This window comes from Balearica regulorum, chromosome 2 (genome assembly GCF_011004875.1).
Source record: "Balearica regulorum gibbericeps isolate bBalReg1 chromosome 2, bBalReg1.pri, whole genome shotgun sequence".
Taxonomy (NCBI): domain Eukaryota; kingdom Metazoa; phylum Chordata; class Aves; order Gruiformes; family Gruidae; genus Balearica; species Balearica regulorum.
Window position 1 is genome coordinate 151,497,248 of NC_046185.1, and position 24,683 is coordinate 151,521,930.

General features: G+C 40.4%; 1 protein-coding gene across 50 annotated transcripts in view; it reads left to right on the forward strand.

Moving 5' to 3' along the window:
- Positions 1 to 21,701, forward strand: part of SVIL (supervillin) — a 143,099-nt gene extending 121,398 nt beyond the window's left edge. For 49 of the 50 annotated variants that reach the window (XM_075746481.1, XM_075746487.1, XM_075746466.1 and 46 more), the window contains 20 exons: positions 1,971 to 2,060; positions 2,143 to 2,229; positions 2,564 to 2,741; positions 2,948 to 3,120; positions 4,371 to 4,526; positions 5,288 to 5,424; positions 5,935 to 6,082; positions 6,207 to 6,352; positions 7,750 to 7,925; positions 8,026 to 8,170; positions 8,501 to 8,777; positions 10,682 to 10,833; positions 12,004 to 12,109; positions 12,931 to 13,138; positions 13,808 to 13,941; positions 14,632 to 14,787; positions 15,192 to 15,335; positions 19,507 to 19,628; positions 20,458 to 20,613; positions 20,739 to 21,701. In XM_075746481.1, coding sequence (XP_075602596.1) covers positions 1,971 to 2,060; positions 2,143 to 2,229; positions 2,564 to 2,741; positions 2,948 to 3,120; positions 4,371 to 4,526; positions 5,288 to 5,424; positions 5,935 to 6,082; positions 6,207 to 6,352; positions 7,750 to 7,925; positions 8,026 to 8,170; positions 8,501 to 8,777; positions 10,682 to 10,833; positions 12,004 to 12,109; positions 12,931 to 13,138; positions 13,808 to 13,941; positions 14,632 to 14,787; positions 15,192 to 15,335; positions 19,507 to 19,628; positions 20,458 to 20,613; positions 20,739 to 20,825 — 2,978 coding nt within the window. In that variant the 3' untranslated portion in view covers positions 20,826 to 21,701. Of the gene's footprint in view, positions 1 to 1,970; positions 2,061 to 2,142; positions 2,230 to 2,563; positions 2,742 to 2,947; positions 3,121 to 4,370; positions 4,527 to 5,287; positions 5,425 to 5,934; positions 6,083 to 6,206; positions 6,353 to 7,749; positions 7,926 to 8,025; positions 8,171 to 8,500; positions 8,778 to 9,037; positions 9,154 to 10,681; positions 10,834 to 12,003; positions 12,110 to 12,930; positions 13,139 to 13,807; positions 13,942 to 14,631; positions 14,788 to 15,191; positions 15,336 to 19,506; positions 19,629 to 20,457; positions 20,614 to 20,738 lie in introns of those variants that run through there. The other variant, XM_075746490.1, reaches the window with a different exon arrangement.
- The last annotated feature ends 2,982 nt before the right edge of the window (positions 21,702 to 24,683 follow it).

Sequence of the window (24,683 nt, forward strand, 5' to 3'; positions counted from 1 at the left end):
TTGGACAACAACTTCAAGTGTTGTGTTTGGCTGAAGAAATCACTGAACAGATTTCTGCATAGAACCAGGGAGTAGAAATGACAAGGGAGCAATGTTGACATTTTCGGGATCTCTTGAATTCAGTCACTGTTTCCAGATGCAATCATTCTTCTGAAGTGGACAGGAGTCTCTGAAGGCTGTACGTGGTAGAAATGTAGCTGTTCACACGGTGTGCCTGGGACGATGATAGCTTTGGGAAGGCAGTACCTAAACTGGTCTCTTGTGGTTAATGAATACTCAGTTTTGTTTTGTTACAAGAATTTGGTTATTAAATACAACAACAATGAACCGTGAGTTAAATGACAACCACCAAAAAAATCATTGTGGGGTGAGGGCAGCATTGCAACAGGGAGTAACTCCATTTGCAATCTAAGCCACATTCTGTTGGCAGATAAACAGAAACATGATATTAGAAATTGGATCTATTAGTAAGATATTTTAGCTGCTGCTTACATTGTTTTGCTGCTAGAAACACCAGTTGTCAGTGTTTAAAGATTAACCTCTTTTGGAGGGTGGCCAAGAAAAAGTGTTCAGTTGTCCACAGACTGCTTTTTGAGATTTATTTTTTTTGCCAAACAGATTGGCCTTTGGAAAGGAATAGAAGGTAATAGCATTTGCTCTTCTTAAGGGGAAAAGAAAAGTACCTTGAAAGGATCAATCTCTTTAGGTGCTGTGATCATTGTTTTGGAGAAGCAAGGTAATCCAGTGACAGTGGCATCAATAAAAGTAGCCCAAGTCAGATTTTATTCAGATGTGCACTATTTTTGTTGCCTAAAAGAATAAATTATCATGATGAGTTCTTAATTTAAGAGATGATGAGAAAGCAATGCAAAATTAAAGCCTTGTTTGTGGAAAAGCTACTCAACTATATTCTAAATCTGTCTTGGTGTTTGAAAATTGTGACTTGCTAGGAGTTGTGGTAAAAATAGTGGAAACATGATTAGTATATATTCTCCCAGCACAGTATCAGTTTAATCTGATCAAAATAACCAAAGGCTTAAACTTCTGAGGCTCAGTAATTAGTAAGCTATGGCTAGATGGAAAATAGATATTAGAGGAAACTTTAAATGTCCGTTTCCCCATGTACTGAAAGTCTAGGCAACACAAGGTAACAGGTGCAATTCTTTTGCTTCAGTATACTTTTCTACCTAATAAACCCCACAAAACCGATAGAGTGCCATTTCTGTTACTGGAGCAACATAGATTCATATGAAAGGAACTAAACACAATCTTACTTTATCCACTGGATCCAAAACGAATTGCTCGATGATAGGAGGGAGGACAGTATAACAAAAGGAGGGAGTAGTGCTTGATATGGTGGGGACTCTGACTTCCATTTCTACTTCCATTTCTACTTCCATTTCCATGTGTTCTTAAAAACGCAACAGAGCCCGAGAATTACTGCTTAATCCAGGGACAGCATTCACAGGACAGATGCATCCTGCTATGTGTACTAATAGAGATGGATTTAAATTAAAAAAGAGGGATGAGGGGGTGGTGGTTGTGAAGGTAACAAGCAAGATCTTGGTAGTTTCCCTGCTTACTATATCTTTTCGTTCAGAACAGTTGCATGTTTTTAAAATGTGGCTTGTGGTAGAACTGGAGTCCAAAATGTAGACCAAGTGATCCGCTGCTACCTTGAAAACAAGCAAAATGACTGTGTTCAAGAGAAAGCATGCATCTTGTATTAGCTTGCTTACGGACACTTGGAAACAAAGCTTTGTTCTTGTGAATGAGACAGTTTCTGAGGAGCGGGCAGGGCCGTAAACTCTCCCATCCCTAAACAACCATTGTGGAGGCTGAGGAAGTATGAGGGACTGTAGGAAGTTGTATGGCTCATCTGCTTTCCCTAAATAGCTTCCGCTGTCATCACGATCAGAAACACAGGCTGACCCAGGACTGCGTTTCCTATGTCCTCTGTTCTTATGCAGGCCTGGCTTCTCCAAGTGCGCTAACACCAGTAGCATCCCCTTTTAGTAACCGACAGAAGTCCACCACTCCAGTTACAAAGCCCTTGGAAGGTAAGGAATAAAAATGACTGAAATACGTTCAGGCTTTTTTACTTCCTGTCAATTAACAAGTTTTACTTTCTGGTTTGCTTAGAAATTGAAGCCAGGCCTGATATGCAATTGGAATCAGATATGAAGCTTGACAAGTTGGAGTCATTCTTGGGAAGGCTGAATAACAAAGGTTGGTAGAGTTACCAAAGGTGGCAATGGATCCACTCTTCAACTTCAGTAAATTGCTTAAAGTACCTCTAAGTTAAAAAATCTGGTAACAGAAACAGTATTTCTTTGCATATGAGTAGCAGTTACACTCCAGTTTTATCATTCTTTTCCAATACACTTTTCTACCATCTCTCCTTCAAATTCCATCAATTAAAAAAATGCCACAAAAACCAAAACACCACCATGACCCCCAAAAAAACACCCCCAAAACTACCAAACAAGCCATGTTTACCTGTTACTAGAGTTAGAAATTCTAGTATGATTATTTATTGGGTGGGGTGGTTTTTTCCCTCCAGTTGCTGGGATGCAAGAGACGGTGCTGACAGTTACAGGAAAGTCTGTGAAAGAGGTGATGAAGCTGGATGATGATGAAACATTTTCCAAATTTTATCGCCATGTGGATTTCCCTTCCTCCTCAGTGCCTTTGGACCTTGATGAGGACTTTGATACCATCTTTGATCCTTATGCACCAAAGTAAGAACTATTTTTCCCCCCATTGTTTTGAATGCAGACATAGGGGCAGTAGTCAAAATGTTCAGCTTTAAGTCATCTTGTAGATATCCTAGTACTGGGCATGTCCATTTCTTCTACACATTTCTGAAATCAGTCTTCTGCCTGAATCAAGGAACTAATCCTGACTAGGAAAATTAACTGATGATTATAAACTGCTTGTTTTTCAGGTTAATATCTTCTGTAGCAGAGCACAAACGTGCAGTTAGGCCTACGCGCAGAGTCCAGTCCTCTAGAAACCCCCTGAAAATGCTGGCAGCAAGAGAAGATATTCTTCATGAATATACTGAACAAAGATTGAATGTTGCCTTCATGGAGTCAAAGCGAATGAAAGTAGAAAAAAGTAAGCTAATGGGATGATTTGTACAAGACACTGTCTTGCTATTTTAATTAAAACCAAACCAAAACAAAAAATCTCAACAGAAAACCACAACTGAAGGACTGGAACATATTCTCTGAGAGGCAATAAACTGATTGAGGTATAAGGTTGAATGTAGACTGTCTGGGAAGATGGGAGAGAAGGGCATGTGTGACTTCCTCAGGTAAAGCTACCTACAGCCGCCTCCTGTGCGTAGGTTTAACTATATATTTTTAGCACAGTCACCTTGTGCAGAGAGAGGGAGTTCCACTGTGCCTGCAGGGTGAGGACAGGGGACCAAGGAAAGCAGATCTAGCATTATGTTATGCTGGCAGGGATTGCTGGCAGGAAGAGGTGAATTTCTGTTCAGATACACTGGCCTCAATTTTGGGGCCTAATTCTCTCTCAGAAACTGGAATTAGCCTTCTTGACTCCAAAAGATTAATGTCCATAAAGGATCACTGCTCTGTGGCAGGGCTTTGTGTTTTGCTTGTGATGTTGCTTTCTCCTGACAACCAGATGGACAGCAACAGACATTATTGTAAAATTTATTCAAAGGTTTGTCAAGCCATTTTTACCATTTTGGGTAAAAGTTTTCCTTATTACATTTCAGTAAAGGGAGATCATCTTTAAACATCATTTCTATTGATGAAAACACTAATTATATGTGTAATACTTTGTTGCCATTTGATGAGAAGCATTTCCCTGAGTTATAAATTCATAAAATGCTTTGTCTTTGGTTGAGAAATAAGCAAAAGGAGCCAAGAATTTCGGCTTTAAGTTTACAGTAAAACGTGACTAAGACTTTGAAATGTAAATGGTTGTTGCATCACACTAGCTGAGACAAATTTGAAGAGAATTTCAGTTAATTAGCCTTGGCTACTCTGCTGTCTTTTATCATTAATCAATTATAAGACACTGAAGATCTATCTACACAGTACTTCACAAAACATTGGGTAAGACATGTTTCCTGGCAAAGCTGGTATTTCTGCCAAATAACATAATTCTGACGCTGACAGTACTCTTGGATGATATCTGGAAACTTAGGTGCTACTAAACCCACAACGCTTTTGGGCTAGCAGTTAATCTAAGTTCAACCTGGTTTTGCGTTGCTATTGAGAAGGAGAAATAATGGGGGGGGGTTTAATTTTTCTAATGCAACAACTGATTTTTTTAAAATATTGTCCTTTTTGGTTTTCTTGTATGTTTTTCCTCCAACTTCTTTTATATACAAGTGTCTACAAACTCAAATTTCTCAGAAGTAGCACTTGCTGGCTTGGCAAGCAAAGAGAACTTCAGCAACGTTAGCCTGCGGAGTGTTAATCTAACAGAGCAAAACTCTAACAACAGTGCTGTGCCATACAAGAAGCTAATGCTGCTGCAAATTAAAGGTATGCTGGAACTGCTTTTACTTTCCATCCAGAATAGACTGATTGTAACTTATGGGAGTTGCTACCACAGTTGGATGCTTAGCTTGCTCTAGATCTCCAGCTTGAGATTTATGTCCCAAAAGAATAAGAGATAACTGTGTCACAAATGCAAAACCTTACAAACAGGTTTGCATTGTGGCCATTGGTGTGTGTTTTCCAAGGAGAAAACAGAGTATTTCAGGAATATCCATCCAGAAACAGCCATCTCCTGTGGAAATTTTTGAACTGTCCTATTCTTCCAGGGCTCAGTATAACTTGGAAGTGACATGACAATGTTCTTGCTCCACTTCCCCTTACAGTGCATAGGAATGTATATGATTCTGCAAAATAATAGATACTTTTTTGGCAAAATAAACTTCTTAAAACTTTTTACTGCCTACAGAAACTGTGCCATAGCTTCACTTAAGCAAATGTAAAGTATTCTGGAATTTGGCTGCTGTCTGCCATTTACTTAATTCATTTCTTTCCAGAAGGACACAAAGTTGTTAAAGCAAGAACAGGAAATAATAGAAATAATAGCTGATAGGAGGCAACGGGTTTTTTGCTTCCTGTGAGTAAAACCTTTTTCCACAGTAGCAGTCTTTTAATTCTTCTTTAACAGTCTGTTTCCATATGTTTTGCTAAATGTGCTTGGATTGTTTGTATTTCATTCAAAACAAATTAGATCTTGGCATTTGATAGCAGTAGTCAAAGGAATATAATTAGCTTTGTTTTCTTTTTAGGAAGAAGACATGTTCAAACAAGATTAGTTGAACCCAGGGCCTCGTCACTGAACAGCGGAGACTGTTTCCTGTTGTTAACTCCACATTTCTGTTTCTTATGGGTAGGAGAGTTTGCAAATGTCATAGAAAAAGCAAAGGTTAGTATTAGTTGGGTTTTTTATTATTAATTTTTAGAACTATCACAGCATATGTGTCTCTGATGTCATTGAGCCTTGGTGCCAATTGTGTCAAAAAGTGGCATGTAACTGATAGTCAGTGACAGGTAGATATGCAGGATCCCTGTAAATATGTTTTAGCCTGTGCAGTGAATGAAAGCTGGCATAGAAGTGTGTAGAAGCTGCAAGAGAAAAGAGGATATCCTCAGGAAACAGATTTGCACTCAAACAAAAAATAGTCTGAATTGCAGGATGTCCTTTTTACTCCCATGTTCATTAAGATCAAGTCTCATTTTAAAGCAAATGAAAGAATGAATGTATTGCTGTAACATTTTCTCTAGTGTCTGTTTATTTAGTGCAACAAATAATAATAATTTCTCCTGCTGTTTGCTCTATTATGTCCTATCTACTTTTGCCTTCTCCCTGAACAAGATATGCACAAGTATTCCAAAGACTTAAACAATCTTGTTCAGATAACCGTTAATCTCTTAGGCTTCAGAACTCGCAACTTTAATTCAGACAAAGAGGGAACTTGGCTGTAGAGCTTCTTATATACAGACTATAGAAGAAGGAATAAATACCCATACCCATGCAGCCAAAGACTTCTGGAAACTCCTTGGTGGACAGACAAATTATCAGTGTAAGCATTCTTACAGTTACAGTATCTGATGTTTTATCACAGTAAAATAGTTGAGTCAGTTCTTTTTAGTAAAGATAGTTGGATGTTAAAATTTTTTATTATTTTTGACAATCTTTTCCTTAAGCTGCCGGAAGTCCTGAAGAAGATGAAATGTATGAAGCTGCAATAATCGAAACAAACTGCATTTACCGCCTCGTAGAGGATAAACTCATTCCTGAGGATGACTACTGGGGAAAGGTGCCAAAATGTACCCTGCTACAACCAAAAGAGGTATTGTGCCACTTACTACTCCTGTGGTAAGTGCAGGAACATACAGCTGATAACAACTTTCAGTAACTGCAAATGTTTATGGAGAGACTCACTGAAAATTGGCTCCTCTGTGTTTTTGAAAAGCTTCTGGACACTTTACTGTCTAGAGTGTGCTGCAGGTCTCAAGAAATTGGATCATTTTATCTTTAAAGTGAAATAGTATTTTAGGAAGTGTAAATCTTTTTGTCAACAGCAGCTCACTCCAAAGTCATGAAGTGCAAAACAGTGAACACTTTGGAAAAACAAAAGAAAAACCTGTTTTCCCTTTCAAGCGGTTTTATTTCTATCCTTAGCAGACTCTTACCTTTCAAACAATCATTTCACCCATCTAAGTAGGAATGAGAGCAGATTTCCAAAATAAATACACGATGCATTTTCTTGAAAGTATTCAAGTTGCTGAGCCAGTTACCCATGCTGTATGTGCTGTCAGCCTTCCCCTCCTGCAGGATGAAGCATAGGTCTAAACATCAGTGAAAGCTGCTGTAACTGGACAGCAATCAGTCATGCAACAGAATCCCATTTTTAGCAATATGAGCTCCCTAATCTGCTAGTGACCTAGTGTCGTGGTTTAACCCAGCAGGCAGCTAAAACAACCACACAGCCGTTCGCTCACTCCTTCCCCAGTGGGATGGGGAAAAGAATCAAAAAGAAAAAGGTAAAACTCATGGGTTGAGATAAAGACAGTTTAATAGGACAGAAAAGGAAGATAATAGTAATAAAAAAGAATATACAAAACATGTGATGCACAGCACAACTGCTCATCACCCAGAGCTGATGCTCAGCTAGTTCCTGAGCCATGCCACCTCCCAGCCAACCCCAGTTATATACTAAGCATGACATCATATGATGTGGAATATCCCTTTGGCCAGTTTGAGTCAGCTGTCCTGGCCGTGTCCCTTCCCAGCTTCTTGGGCACTTCCCGTCTTCTCGTTGGCAGGTCAGTATGAGAAGCTGAAAAGTCCTTGACTGCTTGGCAACAACTAAAACATCAGTGTGTTATCAACATCATTCTCATCCTATTTCTAAAACATAGCTCCATATCAGCTGCTAGGAAGAAAATTAACTCTATCCCTGCTGAAACCAGGACAGCAAGTTACCACCTAAAGATATACCTCATAGCATTCCCCATACTTGCTTCCAGTCATCCACAACAATTAGACGTCACTGTGCAGACCACTGCCCTGGCCTTACTTGCAATTGCAGTGCTGGTTGTTAGTGTCACTTCAGAAACTCAGATATTTGGAGGCGTTTGTGTTCAACGCACTGTCAGCTTGCAGCACTAGGAAACTGGAGGATCAGGGTACCACCTAACCTAATGGTAGGTTGTTTTTTTTGTTGTTGTTTTGTTTGGTTTTTAGGTGCTGGTGTTTGATTTTGGCAGTGAAGTATATGTATGGCATGGAAAGGAAGTTACTTTAGCACAAAGAAAAGTGGCATTCCAGCTGGCAAAACACTTGTGGAATGGCACATTTGACTACTCCAATTGTGACATAAATCCTCTGGACCCAGGGGAATGCAATCCCCTCATACCCAGGTATCAAAACTTGACTCTAGTCTCATTGCAGAAACTTAGTTTTCTTGCCCTTATTTCACAGTGTTTAATTTGATTTTATTTCTTTTGTTCCCTTGTACAGAAAGGGACAAGGACGCCCAGACTGGGCTGTGTTTGGCAGACTCACAGAACATAACGAGACCATACTGTTCAAAGAAAAATTTCTTGATTGGACAGAGCTGAAGAAATTCAATGAGAAGAATTCTAGTGAATCCCTTCACCAGAAGGTGCATATAATAAGCATGCTAGGTATTTCAAACTAGATGACCTAGCTGGGATGGAAGCCAGGGAAGCTCTCAAGGATCCAGAGCACTTTCTTTATCTTGCGGGCTTTGACCTAGGGGTCTGAACATTACCACCTAGAGTGAACCCACCGAGTTGCTTTATATTAGTGCCGAGCAGCTCAATGAACACTGCCAAGGTGGCTTTGACAAGGCAGCAAATGGTGACAAGATATCAAAGTACTGAAATACGCAGGAGGCAAACTGTTGGGGGGAACTGTGGGGTAAGAAGAAAAAAGCTATGCTCTAAGAAATCTCTTCTGTGTTTTTTGACAGGAAGAATCCAGATCTGACTCTAAACCATATGATGTGATGCTAATGGTAGCTGTGCCCCAAACGACTGTAGGCACAGTCTTGGATGGAATGAATATTGGCCGGGGCTATGGACTTGTAGAAGGAGAAGATGGGAGGCAGTTTGAAATTATCACTGCATCTGTGGATGTCTGGCACATCCTGGAATTTGATTATAGCAGACTGCCTAAGCAAAGCATAGGGCAGTTCCATGAGGGAGATACATATGTGGTGAAGTGGAAGTACATGGTGAGCACTACAGGTTAGTGAACAATTCCATTTCATCCTGCTGAAACACAAAGTGCAGCTAAACCTGCTGCTGCTAGTGGTGACATCCAGACCTAGACCTCCTTGGATGTGAAACTGTTTTAAAGGTTAGAAATGCTAATTTAGCCTTCCTAGGCCATTAAGAAGTAGTGCTTATTATTTTATTTAAAAGAAAAGCATTTTTTTAAAAAAAAGTTTGTAGTTATTTTTCACACATCAAATGTAATACTGTCCATCTCTCCTTTTACCCAACAGTGGTGTTGTACGTGTTCACAGGACAGCTCATTAAGCCAGAATTGTGCCCACAGCTTAACACCAAAATAACTAGGCAGCTGGACTAATGACAGTGGTCTGAATGTCTTGCAAGAGAGGTAGGCTTAGCAACAAGGAAAGCCTTTGCTGGGTAATGGAGAACAGTAACAATGACAGGAAAAGCCCTTGCCAACTGATTGCCCTTGCTGTCCTTTTTACTGTTTCTGGAAACCCTTTGCTATGGGTTTCAGTCTCAAGTGGAAAACTTTAGCAGTGTTCTGACAAAGAGCCTGAGAGCAGCAGGTTAATGTTGACAATCAGTCAGCTCAGTATGCTCATTGGAAGTCTCCCTTCTGGCACTAAAATAAGAATAGGTGGCTTTTGTGGTAAATAAAATAGAAATAGTCTAAAAATAATTGTTCCAAATAGGAAAACATTGAAATTGGTTGAAAGCAGAATAACAGCTATACAGCTTCAGGCTTTTAGCCAAAAAATGTAGGTAAGTCTTATTCCAGATCATTGAGTTCAGATACTGGCAAATCCAAGAAAAATACAAAAGCTTGTAAATCTTGGGAGATGTGGGTAACACTAATACTGGACTGTAAACAGGGTCCTAATCCAAATGGATGAAAATATATTCCATCACTCCAAAACAGCATAAATTTTTATGTAGGAGGCAGTACTTTTATGGGCTGAATGAACAGATAAGAGTGCAAACCATAAATTTTAGAAGTTACTAGTGGTTTGAGTGTTCTTAACTTGAAAAAAACAGGATGCTTTCTCCTAAGTATTTCAGTTGGATGCTGCTCAGCACTGCAGCAGAATTTTTAATATTTTTTTTTAAGAATCTGGTTTAAAGCTGTTAGGGTTTTTTTTTTTTTAATCTTTGATTTAATTATATCTCTTTATTCATTATTCACTGGAAAGAGTAAAATATTCCATAACTGGTTGTATTGTTGAACTTCATTTACTGTAAACATTTGCTTATCGTAACAAATATATAATGATCCTTTTTAAAAAATAAAAAAAAAGAGTTGCTGCTAAGCCACTTTCCAGACCAACATGAAATACTGAGCTAATTTTAATAAATAAATAAATAAAATTTACCTAATCCTAACTTTTTTATGACTGCAAAATACTGCTTTGGTGTTCTTTTGTTCTGTAGTTTTCCTTTCCAATATCACTTCACCAAGAAAGACTTCTCTTTTATGCCCATAGCTTTCTCAGCTGTTGCTGTTTCCAGTATCACTCCGCAGCCAGCTACTCTCCTGCTGCCAAAGAACAGTGTATAATGTGGAAAATGAGCCATAATGCACTCTTCTGGTAACATGACTGGACATACCATTTCACATGCAAATTGGCTCAAGTGATGTCAGTTATTTTTTTCCAGATAGCACCAGTTCTTTCTACATCTCTTTCTCTGGCCAACACAGGCATCTCTGCCTGTGGGCTTACATCCAACTGATGAGACAATGCCAACTTTGCACGGGGACATACTGGCTTGGAGACCTAATGTTCCTCCAATTGGACATTTTATCCTTCCTGTTCTGGACGGGGTAGTGCTGAGCTGGCAGATGAGATTAAACCACGTGCTGTTTAAACCTGTAGCCAGAGTCCGTTCTTCAGCATGTGCTTTCTGTTTTGCAGTTGGAAGCAGGCAAAAAGGAGAGCAACAAGTAAGGGCTGTTGGAAAAGAAAAATGCGTGTATTTCTTTTGGCAAGGAAGGCACTCCACAGTGAGTGAGAAAGGGACATCAGCACTGATGACAGTGGAACTTGATGAAGAAAGAGGAGCACAGGTGAGCTTCCTGCAGGCCTAGGTGGCAGACCTGGTAAGACTTGCCTGCCGAAGTAGCTACTAATGGTAAATGTGGATTATCTTTTTTGCCTCCTCTCTTTCCATAAAGTTGTTCTTGCCAGTACAAATAGCCAGACCTCAAAATTACTTTTGGCTTTATTCCAGCTTCCAGAGACACATAAGCTCCTTTATGGATTGTCATTCCTAAATCCCACATCTAAAGATGATATTGTTGAGAATAGCTAAAGAAGAACATCTTCTCTCCTCTCCCTGCAGGAATAGGTGAAGCACAGTTAAACAAATTTATGCTTTCACTTCAAGTACAGATAACAGGACTGTCTTCCTAGTGCTGAGAACAGGAGAAGCACTTTCTGCCAGGCCAAGGCATGAAAATACATTTAAAATTTTCAATTTGTTTACTCTGTAATTACAGAGTAGATTAGTTTGTTTTGCAGATATTCTAGCAACTGCAGATTCAGCTAGTTTGAAGCTCAGAGGACAGGCTAGTTTGCTTGTCTTTAGGCAGAGTTGGGGTATGCTGTGGCATACAAGATGCAAGGTTTAAAGTTAGTTTCTGTACCTTGATAATGCTGTAATTAGTTTTTTAACAGCAGCGTAGACATGACCAGTAACACAGGAGTTCATAGAGGAGATACATAAAAACACTTCATCCAGGGAGTGTGGGATTCTGTGCAACATAGCTGATTTAGCAATTGGCTGTATCAGTTTCATAACCAAAATGCAATGTTTAATGTTTATATGCATGTTGTCATATAAGTTTTACAGAAAATTTTGAACCTACTTCAGTTCCTACATTATCTCCATAATAGTCACAAAGAACATCAGGCGAGATAGCCCAGTCCTGTAAAGAATTCAAATAATGGTTAAACTAATTTAAATTAAAGTTTATTTGGTATTCCTTATCCTCTGAAACTCTTGATTGTTGGATTCCAGCTAGAATTATCTTTTAATATGCAGGTCACATATGAAACCCATTGCATGCCAATATATATGGTAATTTAAACAATAGTCAGCAGTAGTAAAGGAGAAGGAAAGCCATCTTTGTGGGTGGCCATAACTATATAATTTTAAATAATCCATAGAGACGAGTTTTCCTGAGCCTGTATACTTGCTTCATTTTTTAATGAAGAGTGGTGCTTTCAATTTCCAGGTACAAGTGCTTCAAGGGAAAGAACCACCGTGCTTCCTGCAGTGCTTCCAAGGAGGGATGATTGTGCATGCTGGAAGAAGGGAAGAGGAAGAAGAAAATGCACAAAGTAAATAACTGTTAGTTAAGAGCTTCTGCCCCCAAATCCTTTTTTTACCTATTGTGAAGGGCTTTGAATTCAGTCTCAACTACCATACTCTGTAGAGAAGGGACATGAATGCCATGAAACCCATGAGACAGCTTTGCAATGCTTTGTTTCAAGGTAGTTTGTTTCTTCTTTGAGCATAGAATGGATTTTGTCACCCTAGAGCAAGCTGACTTTATTGCATTGATATGCATATAAATTGTTCTAGTTGTTTTTTACTTTAGCAAAGTGCCCGTTTGCTTTAAAATATGTTCTTTTCTACATAGTCTGGGCAAAAGATTATTTTTATGAGCAGTTCTTTTCCAAGGAGAACTCTAAGCTTTTGTTACCCATTACTTTTTGCAACATACTCCTTGAATGCTGCAGTTCAGGTAGGAGAATTTCAATCCAGGTGTAGCTTGGACATGTTCCAGTTCGCATCTGAACGTGACCTCCTATGCCTAAAGTGCAGAGGGGGAAAGGAGCTGAACAGAAGAACTGCTGTGTTTGTTTCCCCTTTTTTCCTGTATGAAACAGAGCAGAAGCTTGACTCTTCAGCTCTGTTAAGCTCTTCAAGTCTTAATACTTGTACTCTTGTAGTAAGGTTTCAGAAGGCATCTTTTCTGCAACAGGGTTTCTCAAGTAGTGTTAGCCAAACCTGGTGCTTAGCTAGTTCATTCTGTGACAATATAGGCGTGCAATGTGAAATTCATCCAGTACAAGAACAGCTGTTCCAGAGCAGAGGTCTTGAATTTTCAATCCCATGTGACTGTATAATACTGCTGCACTGTTCCTGTCTGCTCCAGGTGACTGGAGGCTATATTGCGTGCGAGGAGAAGTTCCCAATGAAGGAAACTTACTTGAAGTAGCATGTCACTGCAGCAGCCTGCGTTCCCGGACATCCATGATTGTCCTCAATATAAATAAAGCTCTTATCTACCTGTGGCATGGCTGCAAAGCACAATCTCACACCAAGGATGTAGGAAGAACAGCAGCCAATAAAATAAAAGAACAGTGAGTGTCTGACCTATGTTTTGGACATGTTTATACAGGCTACCAATTTACTTAAAATAGTAAGAAAAGTAATGTTGAAATAAATAAAGCTGTCCTCTGAGTACAACTGCAGCATGTGCATGCTTGGTAAGGAGGAGGAATGGCGGGTAGTTCAGTGGAGTGGGGAAAACACATGTTCCGTAATCACTTTCGCTTAAGGTCAAATGCACTTATTCTTCCTACTGTACTAATTACAGTTACAAAAACACCAGTCTCTTTCCATTTGGAGGGAGATGCTCGATATCTGAATCGCAAACTGAATCCCAGTTGATAGGATGATTAGAATCAAGGCTTGTGAATAAGGAAGAGGAAATGAATTTGGGAAAGCATGTAAAGAGGACAGCAGTAGTTACAAAAACAAGCAGTGAGAATCCCTACTGAGAGCTCATGAGAGCATCTCCTCCATTCTGGGTATGTGATCAGAAATGGTATGACAATGGTTGCTGAAATTCCGTATCTTGTTTATTGATAATTTTTGTCATCATTTTCAAAAAACCTATGTTGACATGAAGTGTGCAACAATCCTATAGGGTGCTTTTGGGTTCTAATAATGCAAGTGGCCAGCAGGTTTGTGTTAGCTGTGTTCGGGGCAGGAAAGCTGGGTTCACTCTCTTTCTCTGTGTTTTGTAGATGTCCACTGGAGGCAGGGCTGCACAGCAGCAGCAAGGTGACAATACATGAATGTGATGAAGGGTCAGAGCCCTTGGGATTCTGGGACGCGTTAGGAAGGAGAGATCGAAAGGCCTATGATTGCATGTTGCAAGGTAAACCTGCATTCCTGGATTTGGCACTCACATTTTATTTTACTGGTCTACGGTACTGTGAGATTTAATGTAAAGCTTTTGAAGAACTTCTTGGTAGTTGAGATGATCCCTTCAGAGAGATCCTTCCAAAAATCTGAGTTAAGTAATGCTGTTCTAGAAGGAAAGTGTTGGAAAACAAAGTGTTTCATTTTGTTCTCTCCCCCCTTCTGCAGCCCCCCTGTATTCACGCAGCACAGAGCAACAGTTAACGCTGTTAACAACACATTTTGGTTCTCTTCTGAAGGGATTTAGGAGGCAGTTCTGTGCGCATTCTTGTGCAGTCTTTGCTTTGAAACTGCCAACAAAGGTTGCAGGGGGATTGATTTACCAAGTGGAAAATTCGTCAGCTAAAAAGTAAACTCTGAGATGGACTTGCTTCTCTTAAGCTGCAAAACAGCCAGTTGTGAAATGGTTGATAGTAACTAGCCAGGATCAGATTCAAACTGATGGCAGCCAGCCTTTTAGCTCAAGTTCTTCACAGCTGTTGCTAGTCCCCCAAGACATCTGGTCGTCTGTCTTGATTTAGGAAAAAAAAAACAACAGAGAATTTACAGTCACTTTGAAAGTTGATTACTTTTTTATTATTATTTTTATTTTTTACATTCATCTCTGTCATTTTCTATTGGAAATCTTAAATTTTGTTTTTTAAAGATCCTGGAAAGTTTAATTTCACCCCCCGCCTGTTCAGCCTCAGTAGTTCATCAGGAGAATTCTCAGCCACCGAGTACGTTTACCCTTCAAGAGACCCTGCTGTCATCAATTCCATGCCATTCTTGCAAGAGGATCTTTACACTGCCCCACAGCCAGGTATATGCTTTAAAATACTGAAGTAAAAAGAAAACAGATAACTGTATCCTGTATTGGGCAGTGATTCAGTACCTGTAATCACTTTTAACTTGCTTTATCAGAGGACAATGTGTGCATGTGATGCTTATACAGCATTAAGCAATAACAGTAATTTTTCTATGAGAAAGATGATGAGAACTAATCAAATGTACATGTATCCCAAAAGCTTGCTATAAAAATACATTGTTTATATCAGAGAATCTGAGTTCAGATGAGGTTCAGCTGGGTGAATAACAAAAAGGAATTGGTAAGCTTTGAAATGATCCTGTCCTGATGCTGACAAGCATGTGAGACTGGGGTTGTTTAGGGGATTCTGAGAACTCACAAGTGGCTGATGATGGATTTGTTATTTTTTGGCTCTGTAGCACTCTTCCTTGTTGACAATCACCATGAAGTGTACCTATGGCAAGGCTGGTGGCCTGTGGAAAACAAAATCGCTGGATCAGCTCGAATCAGGTGGGCTACAGACAGGAAATGCGCCATGGAGACAGTGCTCCAGTACTGCAAAGGTAACAGATTCTGTGCCCGGCTGTTCTGAGTGTGTCATACCTTTCCATGCCTTACTGTCCTGAGCTGAAAGGTACTCAGGTGCTTCCCCAACGGTATTGGTAAACATCAGCATATTTGAAGACACATTCTCTGCTCTTTCTTAGCAAACCATTTGTGTAGTAATGGCATTGTTCCCAAATTGCCAAGATACTCTGCGGACTCAGTTCTCAGAGGAAAGGCTTTATTTCTTTTCTGTGTCCCCACTGTGGGAGAACAGTTCAGATATTAGATACCTAAAGGCGAATTTGAGAACACAGCCTCTTAAACTTGAATGCTTTCTGTCTAGCTCCTTTTAGATTTCATAAGCTTCTGTGTATCAGAAAACTGAATGAAGATGTTTGCTGTTGTAACTGGGTTTTGATTTAGTGGGCAAGGTGGAAAGACTTTGAAGATTGAGAACAAGGTGGCCATTGGAAATGCCATTTCTACAAGGCAGTTATTGCCACTCAGCATGCAGTGATTCAAGCTGCAATTGATGAACATGTAAGAGTATACTGACCACATTATTTTTTGCACTAGTAGAGTTTCCTTGAGCCACTGTAATGCTTTCCACTCGCTTCGTCTAAGGTTATATGAGGCTGGGAACAGACCTTGCATCTTCTGATGGAGGATGAATAAAGCAAGCTGTGGAGTTACCATCCAGGAAAGAGGGCATAAGTAACAGCAATGTTCTGTTAGTTCAGAGCAGTTTCCCACTGTGAGTAAGTCACTAGGGCTTAATTGGTGCAAACTATGCCCTCTTGCAAGGAAAGCCTGATCACTTCTGGCCTTCAGACCTCATGATGCCACTGATTTCTTCTGTAGCAAAAAAACTTTACAACTTGTGACGTAGCTGGTGGTATCTGTCATCTTTTCCCATAGACATTCGTGTATTTGAAGAGGGAAAGTGATCCCCTTGTTGGATTCCACCCTTATGAGGATAAGCCAGTCTCTCCTTCCCAATCTGCAGGTCAAATAGGAGTGGGAGCAAGTATTGTGTTTCTACTTGGTTGTCTTGTGTGACTGAGGTGAGGTGGTAACACCTGGCAGGACACAGCTGAAAACCAGTACCGGAGACGCTGAAACGTGACCTTTATTGGACTGCATTACTGCTCTACATCGTTCATCCTGTGGTGTCCCTGGTACTGCCCTGCCAAACAGCAGCATTTGTTTAGGAATGGTGTGCTAAAGAAATCTTTGGTAGTGACTGCTGAATTCCTAAATAGGAGGCCAATTACTTGTTCTCTACCTCCCCCAGTTTTTGCAATTCAGGAGGAGTGGTAAGATGCATTTCTTTGAAATCATATCATACAATGTGCTTCACAGCAGAAGTGAACCTCAGCACAGAGGAACAGAGCCCCAATGCAATGAAGTTCCCAGAGTTGCTCAGCAGGCTAGTAAGAGAGATGAAAGTAAGATCCCTGTCTCAGTCTTCCTGATGCGGTGCTGTAATCTTCTGGTAATGAAAATGATGTTTTCTGGCCCCAGCAGAGATGGAATCAGATTCACGTGCCAAGGTTTGGGTACTTTTCCAGATTTCTTGAACTTCATCAAGTTCAGTGATGGGAAAAGGGATTAATACCTTCTGCACTGGATTGCATTTGCTCCATCTGAGTTTCATGCACAGTGGAAAGCTCTCAGACTCCTTATGGGTCTGAAATTTAGCATATGTATCATAGGACAAGGTTTTTTGCTGCGTGCTCACTTCTTTACCACTTGCCATGACTTCGCAGCAGCTGTGGCTTTATCCTCTTTGCCGTGGGGTGGTTGTCAAGAGCTTTGGGCTGTGTGGCTGGATAGGTACAGAGCAAGTTTGTAACTGTTAAAGACTGATTCTACTTGTACTATTTCTATGCGAAAGCTGATGTGAACTTCTTTAGCAGTTTTTTACTGTTCAATCTATTGCTGTTCTGGGGGTCTATCACTTTCATGATCTGGGATTCTGTCAACCACTTTAAAATTTCATTGCGTTAAGCTGTCAGGGCTGACTAGCTCTTATGTGTTGTTACTTACCAAGGTGGAGAAACTGAATTTCAGGAGATACCAGTGCTGCTGCAATTATTTTGACTACCAGAATATAGTTGAGTGATCAGAAGCATTAAACCACTTTTCTCTTATTTTTCTCTCTCCATGTCTTTCCTCATCGATGTCCCTCTGCCTCCCTGCACCCACCCCCCCACCCCCCCTTTTTTTTTTCTTTTCCTGGCTTGCAGTGTTTAACTACGTGATGGTATGAAAGACATTGATTAGCAGCTCTGGATATCCCTTGAATATACCTAGCAGTTCTCCTTGTGCATATATCTTATTTAACTTGTCAAAATGTCTTGAAAGTTTTTCTGTGGTTTCATCAGCTAAATCATCAGTCTGGAGAGCTGAGCTGCAGACTGCTAGGAGAGGGAAGAATCTGGTTTGCCCTTCAGTGATTCTTAGTGAGGAGATCAGCTTGTGCTGAGGGCAGAGTTCATGCAATGAAAATGTTTCTCCACTGACATAAAAGATCATCTTGCCTATACTGGCACATTAGCAACCACCACTCTCCTTTTATCTCTTGGCTGAGTTACTGAGAGTGGAGCAATGCAACTAGAGCAGATTCACACATACTTTTTAAATGCAAAGTTTTTAAGTACTTGTTGAATCATTCATAGTAGAATAAACAAATAAACCACAGTGAAAATATGTGGAGGAGAAGGCTTAAAATCAAGTATTCGAATGATAAATCTCCTGTCTAAATTGTATAGTTAAAGCACTCACGTTCTAATACGCTTATTAGACTACTTCACAGAGCTTTTACCTCTAGTATTTAGAGTTCCATGTGAACATATACTCTCTAGTTGGTTTGCTCCCAACATCTGATGCAAAGCCAAACCTGTAATGTTCAGGTTTGCAAACCTAATGGAACCAGGATATCCAGCCAGGCACCCGTTTGCAGTTGGCAGAAGTGTTGCACCTCTTCCCTGGGGTGCTCCTCAGCTATGGGGAAGAGGCTCAGCTATGGGATGTTCTTTTAGACCCTCCTGCCTGCCAGCCCACACGCATGAAGTGCAGGTAGGGACTACAGTAAAAAACAGGGTCTTCTATACAATGGATTTATACACTTCGGAGGAAATCTTAGTGCATTAAAGATGCTCTGAGATTGAATGTAGGGAGTAACAGAATTTTGCAAGAAGCAGTTTTTAGGGAAGCTACGGCCCTCCGAAGTGATCTGGTGTCACGTTGCTCTGTTAGTTTCACCTGATCCTGGATTTTGCAACATCTTCAGCTTTTCCATTGCCTATCTGGAAGAAACATTTGATTAGACTGAGTTGTTTGAATCCAAGTAAGATGAAGGTACAATATTTTTTTGAATGAGAGCTCCTCCCAGTCCCTGACTGCCTGTCTACCTCTTTCCAGTAATATTTGGAGTTTATCAGTGCTTGGGGAATGAAATCATTCATCCAATATGCCCTTTTTCACCAGGACTTGGTATAATGACTTTAACCACTTAATCTGATAAAGCATCACTCCTAGGCAGGGTTATGTCCATGTCCTATATAGTGTGCATACATACAGGTTTTAAAGAAGCAGGACTGTCTTTGAAAATCATCAGTAATTACCATCCAGCTATTGCAATACCTCTGTTAACTTTCAGATCCCATTCCTTTGAATTTGTAATAACAAAATGATTGTGTTAAACCTCAGTATCCCAAGTTAAGAACAGTTTAAACATTCTCACTTAAGCTTCCAAGCTTAAGCTTTATTTGCTGCTGGCAGGACACTTCTGCTGAGCATACCAGAAGGTTTCATTTACCTGAAGTTGGCTAATTTCAGACCATCACACTCTGCTTACTCTATTCTAACTCTATTTTTGTGAGATAAGAGATACACTGATTTAGGAAGTAACTGGGGGGATTTTCAGCATACCTGGTTTGATCTCTGTGGTCAGATACAGTAAAAGGCAGATTTAAGAATACTGAAAAACATGTAAAAGGTGCCATACTACATTAAAACAAAATCCTGGGGAAATTTATGCCTACTGCCTTAAATTAGTTCAGTTTTTCAGGAAGGAATCAATTAAACATGCTAACAAGGTAGCTTTGGATACTTGGTGACATTGCAAAATATGGTACTGTTTGTAATTTCTCTCTTCTTTTTTTGTGTTTTGACTCTTTTTAGGAAAAAACGTAAAGAAGCCCCCCAAATCCTATCTAATTCATGCTGGCCTAGAGCCTCTGACCTTCACTAATATGTTCCCAAGTTGGGAACACAGGGAAGACATCGCAGAGATCACAGAAATGGTAAATCTTTTCGTTGCATAGACCATTTCCTATTGCTAGTAATTGTGTCTTGTGCTGTCAGTGACATTGCTTGTTTGTGCTGTCAAGCCCCAAAATCCAGGGGATGAACTTACAAAGTAGAGTTCAGGAGTCTGCACAGGAAAAAAATAACAATGTAGGTAAATTCTGACTGGGAGTGAGGATATCAGAGGCATTTCTGGTTGTTTTTTCATGTAACTTTTCATATTCTTTTTTGTTAAAAACAGGAGGAAAATGTTACCTGAATCATCTCTTTCTAAGAGATCTGCTAGAGTTTAGCAGAACAACTGTTTCAGTCGTGTTAGGCAGCAACCTGCAGTTCTGGTCTGTCCTCCAGGCTCAAAGTGAGCAAAACGCCCTGCGGAGGATCAGCTGGCTCCAAGAGCTCCAGCACTGACTTCCCCACCCAGGAAGTGGAGTCACAGCTGAATTATGTGTGACTGCTTTGAAGGCCTTCAGTGAAGGGGCATCTCAAAGCAAATGACATTTTCTGCTTTGTAAGTCTTCTGCAGCCATCCTTAGTGGAAAATGCTGGCTTCACAACTAAACACAGAATTCAGTCTTAAACTGAGATTCTGAGAGCACAGGATGTCCTTCTGCTAAGTGCAAGTGCAGACTTTTTTTTTTTTTTTTTGATGTGAAGTTGTTGTAGGGCAGGGCTTTTGCCTGTGTGTGAGCCTGGATGTATAGGTTTGTGCTCCGTGGGCCAGGCTGTGCAGGGTGATCCCATACCATCCTCGGGCCGCAATGGGAGCGGCTGGTGGTTTCAGCATTGTGATCCTGTGTCTCTGTTTTCCTTTTCTCCCTACAGGATGCTGACGTTTCTAATCAGATAATCCTCGTGGAGGACGTGCTGGCCAAGCTGTGTAAAACGGTGTATCCACTAGCAGATCTCTTAGCTAGGCCTCTCCCTGAGGGAGTTGATCCACTGAAGCTTGAAATTTATCTTTCAGATGAGGACTTTGAGGTAAGGAGAGAATGGGCGCGCTGTTACTTTCTGCATGTGTGTCTTACCATGCTGTAAAGTCATTTGACGGATTTGCTACTGGTAAGTGTTTTTACTAATGGCATATCCTCTGGTTTTAAATGCAGGTTGCATTAGAGATGACGAGAGACGAGTACAATGCACTGCCATCTTGGAAGCAGGTTAATCTGAAGAAGGCAAAAGGACTTTTCTAAGTTGTGTTTCTTGGAGTGAGCACTAAAGGGATGGCTCTTTTCACTTTCTGTGCCCTTTAGAAGAATTGTACCCCACATTTACAAAATAAATAGAAATAATCTGAAGTTATTAGTGACTACCTATCTGGAGGTGTGTAATATTATAAAAGGCCAAGAGAACTCTTTGGAAATGGAATTCAGTTTTGACTCTTAAAGGTAATGTGTTTAAGCTCTGCTCTCCTATGCACTTAAACAGTAGTTTCTTGAGCTACTGCAGTAGGTGACCTTTGGCTATATACAATACTTGCCATTTTTGTTTTTGAAGAAGTTCTCTTTGTAAAGTGTTATTTTGTTAGTTTGTGGATTACAAAGAATTTATATTTATATAAACACATAGAACAAGTATGTATTTAACAATGCAATATATATTCACTTTCAAGACTTTAATGTCAAAACTACAGAAAAGTAGCTGGATGGCAGTTGCTTGTACTGAATTAGCTAAACCACCGTATGTATCTCCTACGCATTCTGAAAAGTTTCTCTTCGCAATAGGTAATGAATTGTTCTCAGTGCTGCTTCAGGTGCTAAACTGAACAAAGCGTTTGTATTTATAGCATGGATTTCTTGAGAAACTATGCGAATCAACCTTTATACTTTATTATCCAAAAATGTATAGTGCCTTGTTTTTTGTGTACAGTTTATATACAAAAAAAAAAAAAAGATTGGTCTGCGTTTTGAAGATGGCTTAGAACGGTCTCCTATGTTACTTTTATAATAGTAGAAATAAAAACATCTCAGTTTCTAATACTTGTTGTAAACATTAAACATGTCTTTTGTGATATAAGAACTGAAAGTAAAAGCTTATGAATAAACTCTTAGCGATGCTCTGACTTGTCATTATTTTGTACTGTAATCTGTACTAAGTCATTGGAATCTTCCATAACATGGTATGTTATCAAAATATTTTAACCTTAGATTTCTGCAGGTTGTACAGTTATAATTTGAGAAGCAGATAATTTAGAAAAAAAAGTCAATGTGTGAGATGAAATTAGGTTGTGCAACACTTTATTGCTGAACATTGGAACAGTCACACAACCCCTGTATCCCTGGAGTTGCCCAGTTTTATACATGAAACCAAAATTATCATGTTGGTTTTTTAACTCTGAAAAAATCTTTTCAACCTTTGTGCAATTGGGAGTAAAACTTGAACTGAAAATGAGTATGGCATCATGTCCATTCTTTCAATACACACCGGAATGAAAATCATTTTCATTCACCTAATTAGGACATTGGATTGAGTAATCGAGTAAAAATTTGCAATTGTTTGAAATATTTTTCAGGCATTTGGCATTTCTGTAACAGCTTGTGTTGTTCCCCTCTGGTAGCTTAGTGGATTTCACATTTTCATTCCTGACAGCGTAAGTTTCCTTCTGCCGTGCAGCTTTTCAGGGCTCCTCCTGCCTCAGTAAAATGTGATCCCCCGCAGGAGTGCCTGTTGCTGCTCCCGTCGTTCTCCTAGGCTCAGGGAAATTAAGTCGGATCTTTGAATGTGAGATGTGGATTTCACCAAGATCTGCTGTAAATATTGCTCCATAGTTAAAATTAGTCTTGTTTTGACAGATCAGTAAGTTATAAGCTAGCCTTTAAGTAAGTAAACCACAAGGTTAGAAATACACACGTACTATTCACCTGATCTGAGATATTACAGGTGAATTGTCAGCACTGGTGTATTTCCTTTCATTACTGGTTTCTGCCAAGAACTGAAAATAAACCCAAGAAAAAGGTAGCAACAGTATTCAGAGCCAGGATACTTCTTGCATAGCCTCCAGCAAAAAGCAAGATGTTCAGATGTCTGGTAGTTCCTCAGAGGTTCTCAGCTATGCCTTCTGCATGGTGGACACTCTTAGTCTGCAAATGCAGGGCTTGAGAGCGACAAGTTTATTTTTCACCCACTGAGGTTTCCAAAGTCACTGCTGTATTCATCTAAGTATTCTTGCACCCTTATATTTTCCTCTTTCACCCTCTCTGGTGATAAAATCAAGCAGGAATTAAGTTTTGTTTATTCATGTTCAATCTGTACCGTGGGGTGGCAGGTTCCTCTGTTTTGATTTTTCTCTCCAACAGAGAGCTGATTTGCATAGCATGATTGACCTTGTTTTTCCCTCTGGCAGGGCAGTATCATTTGCTCTTGTTTTTTCAAAACACGTCAGTCCTCCAAGTGTTGCTGAAGGGCAACATCCACCCACCACCCTTAAATTTAGAATCTCAGCTAAAAGGCAAGAGAAGCCAGCACAGGGACCTGCAGGCAGTGAAACGTAATTCAGTGCTGTTAGCTCTCAGTTACCTTAATTTTTACACAATTTGATATCTCGTGTCTCAGTTCCAGGAACTAGGACACAGAATCCAACTTTCTACTTAAGTGCTTTGCTCCTCACATTGCCTAGGAAAACTTCAAGGCTTTGCAGAAAATAAAATATTTTTATTGTCCCTAGTATACTTGTTGGTTATCAAAATGCTTTCCTGAAATGCGAGGCTGACAACAGAAAACAAGTTAGTGTGTGTAAGGCCTCAGACAGAACTCTGGGTTATGCTTTAATTTTCTGGTACTTCGCCTCTCCACTGTGGGATGCCATTTATGGTTGGACATGGGAAAGGGCCATTAAAATCTTGAACTGTTTTTACAGCCCTGCATGGGAAACACAGCTGAAATGGGTTTTGTTTGGGTATGGGGAGGGGCGTAGTTTGTCCGTTTGTGTGGGTTGTCTAGTCGTGTTTGCTTGTTTCAAATTGGCCCTCAAGAACACGCTTAATGCCTAGGGTGAATTCAAAGGCAAAGTACCTGGTACAGGGGCTCTGTATGTGAAAAAGGCAGTACCTTGAACATGGCGTTCTGCATTTTCTGTTGATCTCACAGCTTCCAGGCCTTCAGCCATGATTCTTATCTCCTAGGGCTTTAAACTGCTCAATCCTGACTCTTAAAAATATTGCTCTTCGATTACACAAACATTCCTGCACACGTAAGGATTTGTTAGCAGTGAAATGGGCTGGAAACATGAATGCGTTAGTGTGCCAAAACAGCAAATAAAATATTATGTCTGAAAATTCTGCACCCTGTATGCTTCAGCCAGAATAGGAGGGGAAATAAAAGGTAGGGAGGGGAAAAAAACCCCAAAACTAATCTTTACCAGTTTGGGAGAGCTTGTTTCTGTCCGCTGCTGTCCCACCAGTCTCCCAAACAGGTATTTAGCTGAGCGGGAGTTGTGGACCTATGCGCACAACCAGTGAAAGCTGACTCTGAGCCCCTCTGAAAGCCTGTGGTGCTTTCCTGGGAGGGGGCAGTGGCAGGCGCAGAGGATCCTCCCGTGCAGGGGGCTCCGAGGCTGCAGAGCCCTCTGGGACACAGGCTTTGGCTGCTGGGAGCGCTCCCCCGGCAGCATTACACCTGCTTCACTGCAGTGGCAGGAAGAACAATTTGACCAGTCTCTGCTATTGACTCTCGCTCTAAATTTCCCTTTTGGATCAAGTAGCAGACGAGGACAAATAGCTCAAATAATATTGTGCGATGTGCCTGCTTTCCACATCCCCTTGTGTGGAGACTAAAGCAGGTTTGCACTACTCGGTCATTGCTGCCCAGAACTAGGAGAAGGCAGCCTATACGCCCAAGTCAACGTGGGGCCCCTCTTCACCTGGTGCGCTCTCCCAGTATGACACTGGGAGCCAACAGCTGACGCTGCAGGGACATTCCTTTTGGGCCCAGCGTGAGGACTGTGCTCAACCAGTCAGCACTGGTGTGGCTCTGGGGGCCCTTTGCCTGTGATTTGATCTGTGGAGTAAGGCGAGCACCGGGAAGAACAGCTAACTGTGAGTAACTCCTCTTTC